The 19,353-nt window shown below is 27.0% G+C and overlaps 1 protein-coding gene across 1 annotated transcript; it reads right to left on the bottom strand.

The window, feature by feature from the left end:
• Window positions 1-1,504: 1,504 nt before the first annotated feature.
• Window positions 1,505-18,522, bottom strand: LOC107449139 (calcium-independent phospholipase A2-gamma). The gene is made up of 9 exons (XM_016064580.3): window positions 18,089-18,522; window positions 15,621-16,098; window positions 14,297-14,434; window positions 13,186-13,340; window positions 12,255-12,521; window positions 8,672-8,729; window positions 7,738-7,929; window positions 4,609-4,804; window positions 1,505-2,901 (listed from the first exon to the last, which is right to left on the bottom strand). The coding sequence occupies exons 1-9, from the start codon at window positions 18,169-18,171 to the stop codon at window positions 2,651-2,653; spliced, it is 1,818 nt and encodes a 605-aa protein (XP_015920066.1). The 5' UTR covers window positions 18,172-18,522; the 3' UTR covers window positions 1,505-2,650.
• Between the last annotated feature and the right edge of the window lie 831 nt (window positions 18,523-19,353).

Genomic DNA, 19,353 nt, shown 5'->3' with positions numbered 1-19,353 from the left:
AATAAATCTATTATTTTATACTTAAACTGTTGTCAAGGTTATTTTTAAAAATTAAATTCAATTTTTTAAAAAACTAGGTCTAATATAATTGTAATTTAGTAAAGCTTCAGTAAAAATTGAGTAAAAGAATACTATTGTCTAGCTAAGCAGAGCCTTGGTTTAGCAAGTCGATTATACAAATTTGCAGTCGAAGCAAAAAGAGAAATATAGATCACTGGGGTACCTCGGGGTCGTGGATCCCGTGTTTACCTAAAGAAGGTAAATCCCCTGAGGAAAAAAAAAAGTCTATCATTTAAAAATAGTGAATGCTCATTTTACACTGGTAAAGATTAGGTCGAGCATTAAGTTGCAAGCCTTATTATTATTTTAGGCCTTTATTCAATTATACAATGTAGAACAGGTACTAAATATAGGGAAAGAAAATTAGAAAGTTTTAATAAGATAAACAAAGTGTCTACATAAAAGAAAACTCATAAGTGTTCAAGCATAATACATTAAAATATAGTAGAGTAGGGTGTGCCTTTTACAGGCTCTTAAAAGCTTTATCTATTTAGATACTAATACTTTATACATAATCATGTATAAATTATGTATTAGTATCTAAAAGGATATTAAAACTTATAGAACTACAGAATTTTATTATTTAAACTACAGAGTATTTAAACTTATCCTATGTGAGATATTTATTTAATTTGCAAGACATCCTCAACACAAGCCTTGAGCTAAAAGGAGAGCAAATGGCTTGAAATAAGTTAAATTTCATATCACACTACCTGTTTCTTAACACACAGAGAAAATAAAATTGCTATAAATTACCCAATATAATGTATATAAGTTTTCAGGAAAAAAAAACCTAGTGAAAAAAGATAGAAAACTTTATTTTTAAAAACACAGACAATATGCGGTAGATAGATTTCAGCATCGTGAGCAATACCGCCATTTGGCTATGCACGACAAGTGCAAATTAATTTGTGTCTTTTCAGAAAACTTTTAGTGATGGTTGATTAAAACACATTTGCATCAAATGCAAATACTACATAAAAATAGCTTTCCTGAAGTGCTTGAAATTCTTGTCACTTAAGTGCTTTAACATCATGTGCAGAACTTTTAAGCAATATTACAATTATCATCTCTTTCCAAATTTAACCAATAAATTGGTTTCTTATACTTTTTTTTGAAAAATTTGCTTAATTTAGCTTTTAAGAAATTTTTAAAATAGAACACTGCTAACTGGACCCAGTTGTATTGTTCGGTAAACAAATTCGCAAAAACATTTATACAAAATAAACATTCTTCCAAATTTTATAATTAGTGTCAAGCCATTAATTTTTCCTGAATAAACAATTAGTATTGACATCTCTTTCAACATTTTAATCTGATTTTCTTCAAGGTATGTTTTTTAACAATAAAAAATTTAGTATTTTAGGAGAACTGTGTTATTTCAGTGTTTAGCACTAAGAAAACAATAAATTGTGTTATACAAAAGAATATTAAAATATAACTATTACATTTATGGAATATTTATTTTTCTAATAGAATACAATAAACTATATTACACACTAAATACAATTCACATCATAACAAAGATAAATTCTTCAAAATAAAACAAAACAAAAAGTAAACTTTACAATATGCTAAAATAAATATCAACAAATTCTAATGTTGTATAACATATAGAGTTCACACGAGTATGACTAGAAATATGATTGGTAAATATTTTAAAATCTCTTATATCACAAAGATTGAAAAGCATTTTTAGAAACCAACTGTACAAAGTGTGTATTATTTAAATACTAATGCTTCAAAGAGCAAAATATTTTAATACATGTTTCAATATGGATTAAAATCTAAAATTTTGCATAATTGACAGAAATGCATAGATGTGAAAAATTCCCCTTCATCATAATTTGCTAATAATTAATATTGGTTATCAATTTTTGAAAATCTGTGAAAGCAAAAATTTGTCATTTAGTAATGTTGGTTTCTCATATTCTATAGTAAAATATGATTCTTAAAGAAATATATAAATCACAGTTACTTTTATGGAGGCTGTATAAGCAATTTGTTTTGTTCTTTATAAGCACTTAAATTTAAAAAAATTAAATAAGTATAATGATTCTTTTATATTAATTTCTTAACAAGAAAATTTATATTATATTAAAAGTTTTTTATCATACAACATTTTAAAATTAATTTTTTTGAAGATATTTAAGTAATGGTAAGTGTTGATTATTTGAATTTTTACAGCTTTCGTTTTACTTATGACGCAATCTTTTTTTTTTTTACCTTGGAAGAAATACCTATTTAACCAGATTCAACATAAAGTAAATATTTTTTTTCTCATATATGTATTAAAAGAATTATTTTTGAGATTTTAATATAATTAAGGTCTGTAAACTTTTACATTATTTATTTATAAAAAAATTAATTATTTCTATTTTTAGGCATGAAGTAATTTTTATCAAAATAGATTTCAAAGCAAAATGAATGTCTTTAACTTAATTACTTATTTCTCTTGAATCAAACTTCTTTAAAAAGAATTTAAAAAAATTAAATAAATTAGAGCCTGACGAAAAATGTATACATTGAAGCTTCATAAGAGATGAAAAATTATCACACAATCCTACCACAAAAAATTTAAGGATGAAAATCATAAATAAAGATTTTTTTGAATGTTTAACCAATCACTTGTCTTTTTATAAAGACTTCTGGGTGTAGTGAGAGTTTGTGCAGCATTTGCAAATTTATACTCATTTCTTCTTAAATACATCTGAGCATCAGATTTCATCTGGTCAAGTTTATCTGTTCTATTTTCATCCAAAGTGAAGAATTCTGTTAAATAGGGATTCATTCTGAAGTAGGTATTTGGTAAGAGGAGATCGTTTAAGGCCACGTGCACAGCTGTAGAAAAAACAGGATATCCCATAAGGTTAATGAAAAATTACAAAAATGTCATAATTAGCAAACATATTACATCAGTGGTACATAGTTTAAAACATGTTTCAAAAATCCCCCCAAATTTTTTTTTTTTTAATTAATGCATACTTCATGAATTGTTTTTATTAATGCATACTTTATGCAATTTTTTTATTAATTCATTCTTCAATATTTCAATTATTTTAAGAAAACAAAATAACAGAATATTTTTCTTTTAAAATTTAATGCTGAACTTGATATTGGTAATTCCTCGCATTTTTTTGCAGGAATTTATTGACACATTTTATTTGACAAATATAATAAGAATTTTTTTTTTAAATTAATTTTATATATTTATTATTATTATATTTTTTAAGCACTCAAATAAAATAAAAGATGCAAGATTAAAGTTTAGGTTCGTAAAATTTGCTTCCTATTACACAGTTAAAGTATGAAAATCAGTTGCAAAAAGATAATAGCCAAATAAAAATTTTCGATTTATTAGAATTTTAATATAAGTTGCAATGGATGAGAAAAAAATCTTTTGTTAATTACATTGGTAGATCTAGTAGGGTCTGGTGGGGCAAAGTGGGTATAAAATAAAGCTTTTTTAAAATAAGGCATGAAAACCAAACCACAAAATTTTTCGGAAAAGTTTTGATGCATTTTATATAAGTTGGATTTATACAGTTAAATATGTATCATAAATAATCCATTTTGTTTGATCATTTTCTTACAGTAAGGAATTCAAAAGAACATATTTTGATATACCCAATTTACCGCAGAATGGGGATAGTTCTAAAATTAGTATATATTTCACTAAAAAACATATGCAAATATTGTTTTCGAAATAAAAGTGCTCTTAAATAAATGTATCATGATTATAATTTTAAAAAAAATATTGAAAATTTTCTTTTTCTGTTTTTATTAAATTAGAGTTAATATTTAAGGTTATCAAAATTAGGTTTCACTCTGGATACAGTACATTTTCTACACCATTTCATCAAAAAAACTGTAATAGTTTTTGGTTTACTTGAAATATATTTAAATGCAAGTGTAAAAATTAATATCCATATTGGTAATTCAAAGTGTTTTTACTATTTATAGCAGACATTTTTAATCAATTTAGTTATTTTAAAGGAATTGTTTTCTTTTCCATGAAAAAATTGACATATGAAGACAGAAACTTGTGTGAAAACTCATCTATATCTTTAGACATGCTTACTAAGTTGTGCCATTATGCTATTTTGTCTATATGTCTGATATATTGTTATTTACTCCCTATAACTATATGTATATTATTTATTTATGTATATCTCTTTTTAAGATGTCCTTCGACCAGTTTGAATTAAAATTAATAATTTTTTGCTAATTTTTAATGATAATGGAAAAAAAGTTCCTCAACAGCTTAAACTAACATAGTGTATATGTTGATCATAAACCGATAGTTTGAAACTTTAAATTTTTTATCAGTTTCTAAAACTGAAATAAAAATGCTTGCTGCAATTCCAGTAAATGTCTCTATTATCTCAATATAAAGAGAGAAAATAGATGTTTTTTTTTAAACATAAACCCACTTTATCCCACCCGATCCAAGTTAATAACCATTTATTAAAACTTTCGCGGTTTCTTTTGCACATAATTAAAAATTTTGAAGTTCTTACATGATCAATCAAGAAAAAAAAATTATACCTTCTGTGTCAGTAGCACTGTCAATTATTTTTAGCACTTTAGTTTTGAGACTAGTAGAAGTAAAATTTGGAGATACAGCAGGAATGTAGCGACCTGTTCCTAATGACATGACACATTGTATATATTCTGAAGGCCACAGTAATCTGGCTTCATGAATAGCCAGGGCAGTAGGATTATTGATCATGACTCCACCATCCTGAAATTTTCATGGAAGTTGAGAATAAAAAATATCTTAATGTAATAATTTTTCATGCCAGATAATAAAATTTCTTATTGATGTTAACAATTATATTTAACAAAAATTAGATTTTTTAATACTAATGTTAAATCGGTCTTGTTGTACGGACCTGAGACATGACACTGCAACAATAATAACACGAAAAACTTCAAGCATTTATTAACAATTGTTTAATAAGAATCTTGAGTATCGAGTGGTTCCATAAAATTTGTAATGCAGAAATCCTTAGAAAAGTAAAACAGAAAGCAATTGACCTGGAAATTTAAAAAAAAAACGTAAATGAAAATTAATTGCTCCTGTTTTACGTAAACCTGAAAAATTTAAAGTAAAGCAAGTTTTTGATTGGAACGATCACGGCAATGGAAAAAGAGGGAGACCAAAAAATAATTGGTATAGGTCGATTTAAAGGGAATTGAAAATAATAGGAAAGATATGGAAAGAGGCGAAATATCTGGCCACAAATAAAGTAAGATCGAAAGCAATGCCAGAAGCCCTATGCTCCAATTCAGAGTAAAGAGGAATATGTATGTCAATGAATTATGCAATAATAGAATAACATTGATATAAATTATTAAAACTTTTCTTTATTAAATAAATTTCCAATACTTATTAGAAAAGTTTTCTCTGTACATATAATTTTTTAATGAAAAATCTCCTTTCCCTTCAAGAGGATTTTGAAAGTTTTAATATAAGTAAATAAGATGAGAAATTTTATCAAATTATTTGCCATGATTGTTATTAGCATATTAAATTCGTCTGGTAATTATTTCACTATTTATGTCAATGAAAAAGAAATAACTCTTTAAGAGAATTTTCCATTTTTTCATGAACAATTTGGAGATATATATTTATACCTTTTAAGAGTGAGAATATAGCACAAAAAGAAGATAAGATTTCTTAAATAATTCTCTGAAAAACAGTCTGTTTCAGGAATTTTAATATTATAAATTTTCACAGTATTTTTGCAAACTAATTAATTTATTTTCATTGTAAGAGATATTTTTATTATAATAGATATTAACTTTGATGAATATTTTATATAATGTTAAGTAATTAAAAAAGAAAAAAAAAACCTACTAAAGTACTTATGGTATTAGTTTAAAATAGAATTAGGAACATGATCTAAAATGCTAACATTGAAGTTCAATAAAGAATGAAAAATTCCAAAAATAAACTGTTACCAAAATTTTAATCATGAAAATCAATGATATATATATCTTTAATAGTTAACCACTCATTAGTTCTTTTATTACGATTTTTTGAAAAATATTTTTAAATTTGACGTTCCAAGAGATGTCATATTATGTCTTGTATGTAGTTCACTGAAATTACTAGTTTTGTTATTGTATACTATTCTAAACCCTTCACTGCAGTAGACCATAGGGAAAAAAAATTCTGAAAAAGAATGCATCGCAACTAAAATTGTAATGCATTGTAACATAAGTTTCCCTCAGAGAGGAAAAAGGAATAGGAAAGAAGTATTTTTACATCATTTGTCTATTTGATAAAGTGATTAATCTAGATCAGGGGTTTCCAACTTACATGAGGCCGGGGGCTACAATTAAAAACACAAATCAAATGGCGGGCCGCAACTTAATAAAAATTTTATGTAGGACTCTTATGTTTGAAGGAACATTAAGTATTACTGTCTGATTTTTACCAAGTTGTACAAAACAAAAGTATTGAATTACAAATTAAAATAAGAAGTAGATTTTTAAAAATATTTAACTGTTATTAATAATATTTTTAAAAATATTAAATAATAAAAATTCGGGCTACAATAACTTTAATGTGCACCTTTGTATTAAACAATTAATGTGCAACAGATAGTATCTAATTGTTAAGATATAAAACTTTAAAAAGTTTGGCATTAAAACCTACATAGGAACACACAAAATATTCAATAAGAAAATTGAAGTTGTCTGCTACAACCACCAGAGAATATATATTTACATTTAAAATTTACAAATGTGTGTGTAAATATTTTCGTCCAAAATGAGTGGTTTCAAAAAGTTAAATCGGAGAATTTCTTAGAGAAAATTTCTGATATGCACATGCTAAATTATATTCACGAAATACAAAAAAATTAAATAAAAAAAGAGTAACATACACGCTAATTTTTGTATTTGAATAGATATTTTCTTGGGTGCAAAACCTGAGAAATAAACTTCTTTGCACCGTTGGTATGTTAAATTTCACAAAAATGAAGAAATTAGGTTTTTATTAACGAGAAGAGTATTTATAACCCATAAAGACTTTTTACGAAAATTGTCCACACAAAAATGACACTAATATATTTTAGTCCGCGGGCCACAAAAAAGGCTTTGAGGGCTGGAAGCGGCCCCCGGGCCGCCAGTTGGAAAACCCTGAACTAGATTTTAAGATTACAATAAGTAATTTAGGTACTCCATTAAGCCAAGAATATCGTAAGAACCAGGAAGTCAAGTTTATACAGGTCAGCCGCTACAGATAACACCCATAGATATAAAATGCAACAGTATCCCAAGAAATAATGATAGCAATACACATTGAATATAAAAATATTGTGATCATTATTAATAACTATAGAAATGAAATACAGTAGTAACACCATAATTATTGATAATTTAATAAATCAAAAATACACCACAGGGGATATTAAACATAATGATAGTTAAATACGATATTATTGTGAATGCAGATAAATATTTGGGTAATAAAAATATTGAATGAACAAAAAAATATTGAAATTTGTTAGTTATTGTTTATAGCGACCAATGCCTGTGTTGAGGACAACTCAGAAAAGTAGTAGCCAATACACGGTCCCAATTACCAATAAGTGACGTAATTTATAGAATGTAAAAGAGTCCAAAATATGTGCAATTAGTCAGGAAAAGCATGTGTTTACAAACCTGATGAAGAAATTCATCTAGGCAATACTCTTCAAAATAACCAGGGGCTGCACCTGATGCACGTACAGACTCCCACATTCTATATCTACAGCTACCTCTGTGATAAGACTGAACACCGGGTGGGAGATCATAATTACGAAACACAAATGGCTGGAGATGAGGGAGATTCATTATTGCCGAAACAACTGCTAGCTAATGAAAAAATAAATAAACTTTAAAAATATCTATTAATTTATACTTATTAGATAATTAGCTTAAATATATTTATATAAAATTAAAAGAGGATTAAACACAAGAAAACTTCAAGGCTTAATCACAAAAAAAGTAATAGATGCATAAAAAAATTTGAAAGACAAAGCTGAAAAAAATATTTACATGATTTCAATTCTACACAAATCAAAGGTTTATAAATGTCATTAAAATAGATTTTTTGCAGATTGTTTTAGCTGCATACGACATGTCAAAACTCTTAATTTTTCAAGACTATAGAAACGCTCCTTAAAGAAGCTATGACTAAACACACTGCATTCTTTCTAACCTTAATATGGCATATCTCTTATCTAATATGGCAACTATGGCTTGATGGTAAATGGTGAGAAACTTGAAGACTTTGATACAATTCCAAATTTTTAAGGACATTGCTCAATTGGTATGCACTGAATAAATAATGATATTTTAATTTTTTACTTCTTTTTGGTTCGAGGCGAGATTTTGAGCAAAAGACTGAGTGAGCTTGCACAAGAAGATAAGGGCCTTATGTGCCACAGGGCACATAGAAGGATAATTAAGTACGTATCAAAACTTTTTAATTGCTTAAATACTTTTAAAACATTGTCAAGTGTTATTGATTTCTATAATGCCTATTCAATTCCTATTAATTTAGAATTTGCCTATTTTTAAACAAATGATAATATGTACATAAATATATATATACCTTTGGAGAATCAGGTTCTTTCACAGTATCAATAAGCAATCTTTCACCAAATGTTTTCCTTAAAAAAAATTTTAAAATCAATATTTTGTTACAAAAAAAAGTTACTTAAATTTCACTTCTCTTGAGATAAATAACTGCAACTGAGACTTTTATACATGAGATTTCAATACATACATATACGTAATATCTAAAATAGTAGCCAAATAAAATTAAGGGATTTTAAACCGAAAGTTAAAAATAATTAAATTTAATTGTAGATTAGCTAGCTCTTCTTAACGGATGAGAACATTCAATTGTCTCTTTCACATAAAAGAATCACTTACGTAATATCGTAAATTAATTACTATAAGCTGTCCGTGAAAAGAGTGTGAAAAAATCTTTATAAGTTTCTAGGAGATTCTGCTCCATGAACATTTGTAAATAGTAGTTTAATTTCTTTAGTCTTTTTTTTCCTTAATAAATGTTCAACAAAAATTATAATGGAATCATTTATAAAGTGGTTTCACACTAAATTCTGATATCATAGAAATCATGGTCTTGGATAAATTTGAATCAACGACTGTGAATATAATGAGATAAACTTGGCACCAAGACATAACAAATATATGTATATAAAGCATTAGTAATCCAACAAAATAATGCAATATAAATTATTGACAGTAAGCTAAGAATAAGATGTGAAAAATTTTTGATACACAACTTCTCTACTTTTTCCTGGCGTTTGTCAATGTTACACAATAGCTTTTTTGCATATCATCAGCACCATTCATTCATCAAACATTCATGTGTTTTTAACAAGCAGCTGGAAAAAAAAGAGAGTGGAGGGGCATCCCATGCTTACTGACAAACACCATGACAAGTGGAAGAGACATATTTTCAGGAAAAACAGGGGGGGTTGTTTTACAGTGAATTTTATGATTGGCATCACCCTGATTTTCTTTATTCATTCCTTTCTGATTTATGTTTCTTCATCCACACCTGTTCCCTACACTCAACAGCTGTTCCTATGCCAGAAAGCAAGGATGAGATTAGCCGAACGGCAAAAAAGCTGAATTTCCACAATAACAAATTTTACGAAAGCGCAACCCTTTAATAATAAATTTCAGACAGTTTAAGGTAATAAATAATGTGTTGACATACAATTGTGTACTAATCTATTATTATATAAATGATTACATTGATACCTAACATTTAGTGAAAATAAAACTCACCAATTGAAAAAAATAAAGTTGGAAATTATATTTTTCCTCAGTTTACATAAGAGACAATTATTACTTAAAAATCTACCTTAAAACTACTGAGAATATACATTAATATTTCATTTCTTTTACTAAATACTGTTATGTGATTTATAGCAAATATATCAGTAATATTACTTTTTAAATTATATTGGAAAAACAATGGACCGAATCATTATGTTCATATTATAGTCTAATCTAACTAGAGCCCTTTGAAACATATCAATAACAGTGAAGTAGAAATATATAGTAACTCCTTAACATACAAAAATTGCTATTTTAGTTTGAAAAATTACATGACAATCAGCAACTGTTTAGATAATTGTTTTTTATTTGATAAGAATTTTGCATTTTATAGCATAAATAACAGCAATTATAAATAAAATTTTGATGATGAGTTAATTAACTCTTTTTCCCCCAAAATTTTTTTTTAATTAAATCCCTTTTTAAGTGATTGCTTTTGTTTGCTATATCTTTTATGTTTGCTATATTTAGTCGTTAGTCCATCTTCAAACATCTTGTGACAAATCCTATTTTTTCTTCTTTGCAAGCACAGAATGTAAGTTTTGAATATATTCCCTTCCAGTTTCTCTGATGTTGTAACACTTACATATACTAATAATCGTCGTTAGAAAAACAGTCACCTTTATAGTAACTAATTTTTAAAAAAAATTTACTTCTTACAAGAATCGCGATAGTTGATCTTAAAATTGCGTGAATATGAATAACAATTATGGATTTTGAAATCACATGAATATGAAACTAGATATACGATTTTGAAAATGAGAAAATACAAACTGGGATATAGAATTTTTAAAACGCGTAAATACAAATCACGATTCATAATTTTTAGATCGCGTAAATACGAATCATGATGCGTAATTTTTAGATTGCATAAATAAGAATTATGATGCATAATTTTTAGAATGCGTGAATGCGAATCCCAATGCCTTATTTTAAAATCACGTATAAATACGAAAATCAATGTTTGATATTATAAACCGCATGAGCAAATCAAGACATTGAATTTTAAACTTGCGTGAATACGAATCGCTACATAGGTTTTTAAAAAGGCGTAAATACGAATCACAATATCGGATTTTTAAATCTCGTAAATAAGAATCGCAACGTACAATATTCAAATCGCGTGAATAAGAATCGCAACACACAAATATGAAAAGCTATGTTAGATATTAAAATCGTGTGAATAAGAATCGAGATATTAGCAGATTCCAGGCTTGGGACCTGTAAAAGGCTTGTCAGAAGCAGCGTCGTTTGAACTACAAAAATCGGATCTATCTGGAGGGCGGGTAAAAAATTCGGAAAATCTTATCTGCTGCGAGTAAAAGGGGAGAAAATAGTTAAAATAAATAAAAATGAGGAAGGATTGGTAGCTATGTAGTTCGAATTTTCTGTTTCTCTTTGAAAATCGGTGAATTTTCTGAAAAAGCGGAATATTTATTAAAAAAAAGTGAAATTTTTAGAAAAATCTGAATTTTTGATAAAAAAGCTGAAATTTAAGAGATAAAAGTGAAAAAAGCGGAAATCTGCTAAAAAGCTGAAAAATCTCATCCCTGAGATAGCAGTCTCCAGAAAGTGATTCTAAGAAAGGATGGGGGAGGAGAAAATTCCAGGTGAGTTGACCATTCCTTGGAGTAACATTAAACATGAAAAAATAAATAAAAAGCACTAGTAAGAGGAGGAAAAAATGATGAAATTTCCAGTGGGTTCTAAAAGGCAAAATTTTCCAAAGGAAAAAATTTTTTTATATAGGCCACTTCTTCAGATATGCCTTTCTATTAAATTTTCAAGTTTAAAATCAATAACACTGCGGTGTGTCTCCACGAAATTACGTTATTATACATCTAATCAATGTGAATACTTAAACAAGCTAATAACATTTTATAAGTTAAACAAAATACTCAAAATATCTTAATTAAAAAAAATTTCTTCTAAGATAATTTTTTTCCTTATGAAAACATACTATTTAATGACAAAATAAATCAGATTGCAATAAATTTTCTAAAACTGCTTGAACATTGCATGGAATTTTTTAACTCGGAAAATGCTTAAAACTGTTAAAAAATTATGAAAAATGAGCTATATTTTTCTTAAATTTATAAAGGCACAACAAGATGACTACCTCCTTCTTAAATAATATATTTGTTGGTAAGATTTTGAGACTTGCTAGAGTGAAAGTGGCAATATGGCAAAAAAGTTTTGAGATCTCTGGTTTTGAACAACTTGTATTGAATTCAATTAGAGCAAATAGTAACAGCAATCACATCACTGAACATTACATTTTTTAGTTACATCTGCATTTCCTTACAAAAAAGCAAACTTACTTCAAAACATCGACCCACATAGTGGTATCATAGTATGCATGACTCCACATCAGCCGACTTGTACCCCAAAATGTACTTTGACTAAACACTTTATCACTCAATGTTCTATACAGAGATTCACATTCATCAAGAGAAAGACGAAGTCCTCCCAAGAGTAGTCCCAAAATTGCACCAGAGCTCACTCCACAGAAATAGTCAAACAGTTGGTATATTTTTTTATTGGTTTTAGCCTCTAATTGTCGTAGTATTTCTATAGCCAAGATGCCCCTAAGGTAGGAAATAAAAAAAATAAAACAAAATGTAAAGGTAAATATATGCAAAATGACAAAGAAATGAAGTACTACAACGTTGACTATATTAGTGCACTTTATCAGAGAAAATAAAAGAACACGATTCAAATAGTTCATAGCTTTGGGTGAGAAGTAAGAATAGTAATACAGCCATGGAAAACTAAATATAAAAATAGTAGTAAAATTTATATAAAAATAAGCAGGTTGTAGCAACACTACTAAGTACACAATATAAGAGCAAGTACTTGAGATAATATGCCAATGCTAAAAAGCTCATACAAATAGAAATGTTTTTTTTTTTTCAAATGAATATTTTTAAATGAAAAAAGACCTTTAAATTTTTCGAAGCTTTTTTAAAAGTATTTAGGGTCATACCAATAAACTTTTTTTTAAAAAATAAAATACACTCATAAGAATATTAAAAAAAAAAAAGATTATCTAAAATAACAAAATTACATCAAAATGTTTACAGTTTAGACAAATAGAAATTACTAAAGGATTATGAATACAAAGGTTAGATTATTACAAAAGGAATAATATTTATTAGTTTTTTTTTACTAATTTGTTCAGTTTCATTAGCACCAAGAAATTGAAGCAATTATTAAAAGGGATAGTAACCAAATACTTAAAACAATTAATACCTCGTTCCTCCGCCATCAATGCTGAGTATTCTTATACCATTTCCCCTAGGAGGATTTTGAAAACCTATTAAAGCAAGAACACACCTGGCTTGGGCTTGTACAGCTTGATCATTTTGGTTATATTTGAGACGTAATGCAATCCTCATAAGTCCTGCCTGAGTATGAATTCACAATATTAAATTTTATAGTAACTAAAAAAGATAACTAACTTAACAAATTTCATTAAAAAAAAGTAGAACAGTTCATGTAAGTGACATCAATAGCTGGAAGTTGTCTACAAACAGCACTGCTGGACTAAGAATGAAAGTAGCAATAAAAAGTTAAAGAAAAATAGAGGCCAGGAATTTTCCTTTCTCGTCTCTTAGGTGCTGTTGAATGAGGAAATTAATGGTTTCTTCAAGAAATTTTGAAAGTCAATTACCATTCTTCTATACATATACACACACATCCATATATAAGCGAAAACTAGTTACATCTGATTATAAAAATATACAATCACATTAATTGTTTCTATAAGTAAATAGCGAATTAATTAGAAAGAATAATTTTAATTATTATTTAAAAATATATTACAAGGTTTTATCGTGAATAATTTATTTTTTTAAACTTTTTTTATTGACATTCATAGCCAGTTCATTCATTTTTGTTTTGAGAACACGAAGGAAAGGAAGCATGTTGACATTTTTTAATTTTAATGATAAGTTAAACCTGATAGTAATTTTCAACGCAGATTGTAATTTAATTAAAAAATAATGTGATGTAAATCTCTTAGCGGCAACAAGAGATTGTTCATTGCCAGACCATAAGTTTATTTGTAAGTTTTACAACCAATTAAATAACTAATTTATAACTTAATTGAAAAATGGTACATTTAAAACATAGTTCAGCTAGATTATATATTTTCATTAACTTCAGCTTAGAGAAACTCAAGCAATCTAGTTTCAAAGCACCATTTATAAAAACGTAGTCAAAAAGGAAGGAAACAAACCATTAAGTAAAACAGCCAATAAACAAGTTATTTAAGATCATAAAGTAATTTTTAAAGTTGAGTTCTTCAATCATTAAATAAATATTTACAGGAATGTTAAAGTAGATATATAGAAAAAATTACCTTACACATTACAGATTTCTGATCAGGATACAAAATGAGATGTTTACAAACTTCTTCTAATCTCAAAAGTTGTGATGCAGATGATGTTGCTTCATTTAAAGATGAAACTAAAAATCTACTACGTTGTTGGAGACTTGACTGAAAGAGAAAATATCATGGTTTAATGCTGATAGTAAAATATTTTTGTCAAATATCTGAATTTTAACAAGTATGTACATAAAAAAAATTATGTAAAGAAAATTTCACTTTATTAAAAAAAAACTGACAGCTTACAATTATAATTATTAAATTTTTTAGTACTATAATTCCTAGTGTATAAATCAATCCAGTTATTTTTGATTACGACATTGTAAATTTCTCATACGATGAGTCAAGTCAACTGCTGAAAAAAAATATATATAGAAATTCTATTTTAATGTAAAATCTTTTAAAAAGTGTGGAATTTAGAATTCTTTCCTTGGATGGGGGTGAATATAAATTTTGTGGGACTCAGCAGATCAGGATAATTTTTTTTCTTCCTGAATGTAATTTAAAGTATTGATTTGAAAAGAGGGAAATGCAAAATTAACTATATATAACATATTAAAACCAGTTTTTGAAAAGGGTAAATTGATGGAGAGTTATACATATATATCTAATTGTTTATAATGAAACAATATTTCACGATAAACAAATGTTTGATTTTAATCACAGGTGATAAAGCTGACTACCTGATTTTCGTAAAATTTTGAGGGTTTGATAAGTTTATTTATACACTAGGATATACAAATTTTTCAAATAAACACACAAATTACAAATATTATTTTAAAGCACATCAAAAAGAAAATGAATATTAAATACTATTAAGTTTATAGGAGAAATTTAAAGAGGAAAAAAAAATTGGTAAGTAATCAATTAACTCTAATATTTTATATAGTTACATAAATAAATATATAGTTACATATTTTCACATTTTTGCTAGCGATTTTTGTATTTTATCTATTTTAAAAAATTATCATGTGAACATAAATATGAAAATTCTCTATATGAATTTGGCATGTTTTTGACAAAAATAATCCTTTTTTGTTGCATATTAATCTTTAATCAATGATTTTTCAGTAGATATGGGCCTCTTAATGTCCCAAGCAAATAAATTATAGTTAAAAATATTTGTACTTGCATTTTCACATTTAATGATATGACCATTAAGAAGAAAAAAAAGATTATCTTCTTTTGTAACTCTGTTAAATGCTTCTCTAAGTTTTTTTCAAAAAACATTAAAATTTTGAGGTATCTATCTTAGCAACAAATCTTACAATCAACAGATAAACAGAAAAACATTTACTTTCGATATTGAAATTTTATTGTATTTTTCATTAGGTTTTTCGTCTTTGCCCAAGAACTCTTTTCGTTTTGAATGGAAATCGCTTCCAGTGAGCCATTCAAAAAATGTTTGTTCTAATTCTTGATTTCCTTCTACTTTTTTTATTACATCTTTCTCTGTTAAAACAGAGTTAAGTTGAGCAGCTGAAGATTCAATTTTTTCTGCAGTCAATAAAGATGATTCTTTTGAAGTCAACTTATTGTTTTTGTTATTTTCAGAATAATTTATATTAGCATAATCTTTTGCAGTGTCTTGAAAATCTGTTGTAGATTTCCGGAATTTGAAGTTAAAACTCCCGAATAGTGATGAGGCAATAGTAACTGATTTTAATACAGCTGGCAAAAAATTATCACTTAAATTTTTTACAGAATTTAAGATGTTTAATTTAGTTGCCCCTTGCTTTGAAGATGTACCATAGTGATATTGCAGCAGAAAGTTTCTGAAATAAAATATAAGATATTTAGAGTATGCAGTAAATATCACAAGCAAATGAATTTATTACGAATGAATGAAAATCAAAATTACAAAATATGAAATAAAACAGAATTAATAAAAGAAAAAATATTACACAGTTTTAAAATAGATAAAAAGAAAACTGCAACACTAAGTAAGATGCACACGAGTCTACTAAGGCTTCAATTAGTTAAAAAATAAAGGTTTGCCACTGCTGTCAAATGGTGAGACTGTTTTGTGATGCTAATTATTGCTAAATTGTGCAGTAAAACACTGCCAATACCATTAAGAGGACAGGGATACAAATAAACTAACAGTAGTACACATCACCATATATAATATAATTATAAATCATGAACAGATTTTTGGAAATGCTTTTTTCAGCACTCACTGCAGAAAACAAAATTTTAGTGAATGGAAAAGTTTACTACCAAACTATAACTGAAAACATGAATTAAATTTTAAGTGTTCGAGGAAAATGAAACAGAAAAAAAAAGCAGAATTATCTTGAATAGCATATTAAAGACCAGAAATTTTTATTTAAAGTAAAAGGTGGAAATAAACATTCCGAAACAAATTCTAAATTTTTTTAAAATTAATTTTAACTGAATTCTTGCAATTTTTCCAATCAGTTGCATACAATTTATTAATTTTTCAGTTATATGTCTTATTCTTATACATAGAATTTAACTACAAAACACCATATACTTGCTCTTAAAATTAGAGATTTTTTTAAAAAATAAAATATTATAAGACAAATTTCATATAAAAGGTATAGGGGGAAGTAGCTGATATTTCAAGCGTTTAAGGGGACAATGGATTTTTTTTATAACAGCAATCAAAAGCTGATATCTTTAATAACAAGAACTCTATTTGCTGATGATTTAAAGAGTACATGGAGAAAATTAAGTTTAAAACCAGATAAAATTAAAGAAACTTGCAAATTTTCTATTACCTGATATTTTCGTGAGACTTATAATATGAGCATATGGGGACTAATGGGACATCAGGATTAAATCAAAGACATGCATGATTTATTTAAAAGACTACTGTTTCATCAAAGCTTTACAAGAGCAGATTTTTAAAAACTGGCACTATCTAAAGAAATTAATTAGAAATGGTATCTTTTTAACAAAATAATACATTCTTATTAATAAACAAAATAAATCAATTTATGTGTTAATACTACAATTACTGCTAACTGCTAAAAAATATAACTTTAAACTACTGTCCATAGATATATAAATAAAATAAACATAGCTGACAACCTGTATAGGAAAATATCCAGTAGATTTTACGAACTATAAATTTCATAACTGTTGCACAATATATTAAATATTTTACATATAGGGATTTTTATGGCCATCAAAGTACAAGAACTTTATTTTATTACTCTAAGAAATATAATTGGTCTGCAGTATTTTTTAATTATTGTTAACATGAACTTCACATATTTTTTATTATGTTAACTTAAGTTTAAATCATAATAGACAAGTAATTCATTATTCATAGTTAAAAGACTTTTTGATTAATTTAAAAAGGGAGTTCTGTATATAAACTGAAAATTTTAAAACAAAAGAAATAAAGAGCTATGATTACTGTAAATGAGGCTCGCTTCATTATGTATAAGCAGAACTTATTTAAACAGTCAAGCAAGCGATGGATTGCTTAAAAATATTATTTAAACAGAGATTTTTTATTTAGAATACTTGCTCCATTTTGAAGAATTTTCTAAAATGCTGAAAAAATAGGAGAATTTTTATTAAACCAGTAGACTAGGAGAAACTGGTAAATTCCAGAAAAGTTAACAGCTATGAATAACTTATTTAATTTTTCTAGAAAACAGTAAAAACCATAAAAATTGCTTTAGTACCATATTCGAAGACAAAATTGTAACCGAAGATGCGAATTTTAAGTTTGTAAAAACAACGAAACTGTCTGCTAATAAAAAGAATAAAGAAAAAATGTGTTCTTACTTGCGTTTTCTGACAAATGAAGCAAATCGAAAGGTCGGTGTTCTTAGAATTCCTGGATGTAACATTATTCTACGAGACTTCATTTTCCTTAAAATAACTTAAAATAACCAAGTATATTGTTTAAAATAAAAGTAATTCATATTTAATTAAAATATGTTCCATAAGTTCGTCATAAATTCATAACGCAATACATGGTTGTGACAGGCCAGAATCATTCTATAAAATTAACCAATCACAGAATGTTATTGTTATTTTTTCCTTCAAAAAATAAAAGCGGTGTTGGATTGCTTATGTCTGTGATTCAAAAGTTAGATCATTCTTTAAATTCGGGTCACGAGCGATAAAATGTACAGAAATTAAGTGCACCTAATTCCTGTAAATTTTATCGCTCGTGTATCGAATCTACTTCCTCAAAAGCATGCTTTTGAGAAAGCAGATTCGATTCAACTGTTCTTTCATTTTATTTTTATGGTAAAAATGAGTAAAGTATAAAATCGCTTTCAGAAGAAAATGTCGTTACGAGCATAAGGGTTCGTGTGGATTGGAGATGAATAAAACAGTCCTTAAGACTCAAAAATTTATTAGTAAAATCTTTCTGAAAATACAGCAGTTTTTAGAACTAAATTTTTTAGTACTTGAATTAATTGTCTAATTAATTTAATTCTCAAATATCAGTGCAACACACAAAACATAAGCTTCAAACAAGTCAATAAACTCATGAGAGACTTGCAAATCAGAACAATATTGCAGTCACAGACTCTACTACTACTTCACAGTGAGGCACACTCAGAGCCGGATTATACCTTTCGTAGGCCCTATAGTCCATTCCACCTTAAGTTGGCACTGGAGAGAAAGGTAGGAAATGTAATACTCCGCCTTTGAAAAGTAGTTCTTCGCTATTTTGGAATTAATTGCAGTTTAAATGCGCGTACAATTATATATAAATGTTGCATAGTAAGAAAAGTATATCTTGAAACATTCATTAGAAGTTTTTCATGTTTAAATGTATTTAACTTATAAATACCTTCTCAGTAAAGCGAATGTACAAAGAAGAAGGAGGTGTTTTAGTTTGGCGCTGAATTAGTTTTCAAGGACAAGGAATTGGCTCATTGGCTATGTTTCTACACTGGTCAGTCAGCTTTTCCATTCGCCTTGGCTTTGCTTAAGTGTCCTATCTCTTGTGCAGTTCTTATTTCGTTTTTTTTTTGTATTTGATTATTTAATTTTCTAAATATTAACCTCATCTGTACAATATTTAATGAAAA

Source organism: Parasteatoda tepidariorum, chromosome 10, assembly GCF_043381705.1.
Source record: "Parasteatoda tepidariorum isolate YZ-2023 chromosome 10, CAS_Ptep_4.0, whole genome shotgun sequence".
NCBI lineage: Eukaryota > Metazoa > Arthropoda > Arachnida > Araneae > Theridiidae > Parasteatoda > Parasteatoda tepidariorum.
This window is presented reverse-complemented; position numbering and strand designations above follow the sequence as displayed.

Coding starts and splice junctions, on each gene's coding strand:
- LOC107449139 (XM_016064580.3), bottom strand. CDS start 18,171: ATGAAGTCTCGTAGAATAATGTTACATCCAGGAATTCTAAGAACACCG. Junction 13,341..14,296: donor AGAAATCTGTAATGTGTAAG/GTAATTTTTTCT, acceptor ATTCATACTCAG/GCAGGACTTATGAGGATTGC. Junction 4,805..7,737: donor TAGATGAATTTCTTCATCAG/GTTTGTAAACAC, acceptor TGAAAATTTCAG/GATGGTGGAGTCATGATCAA.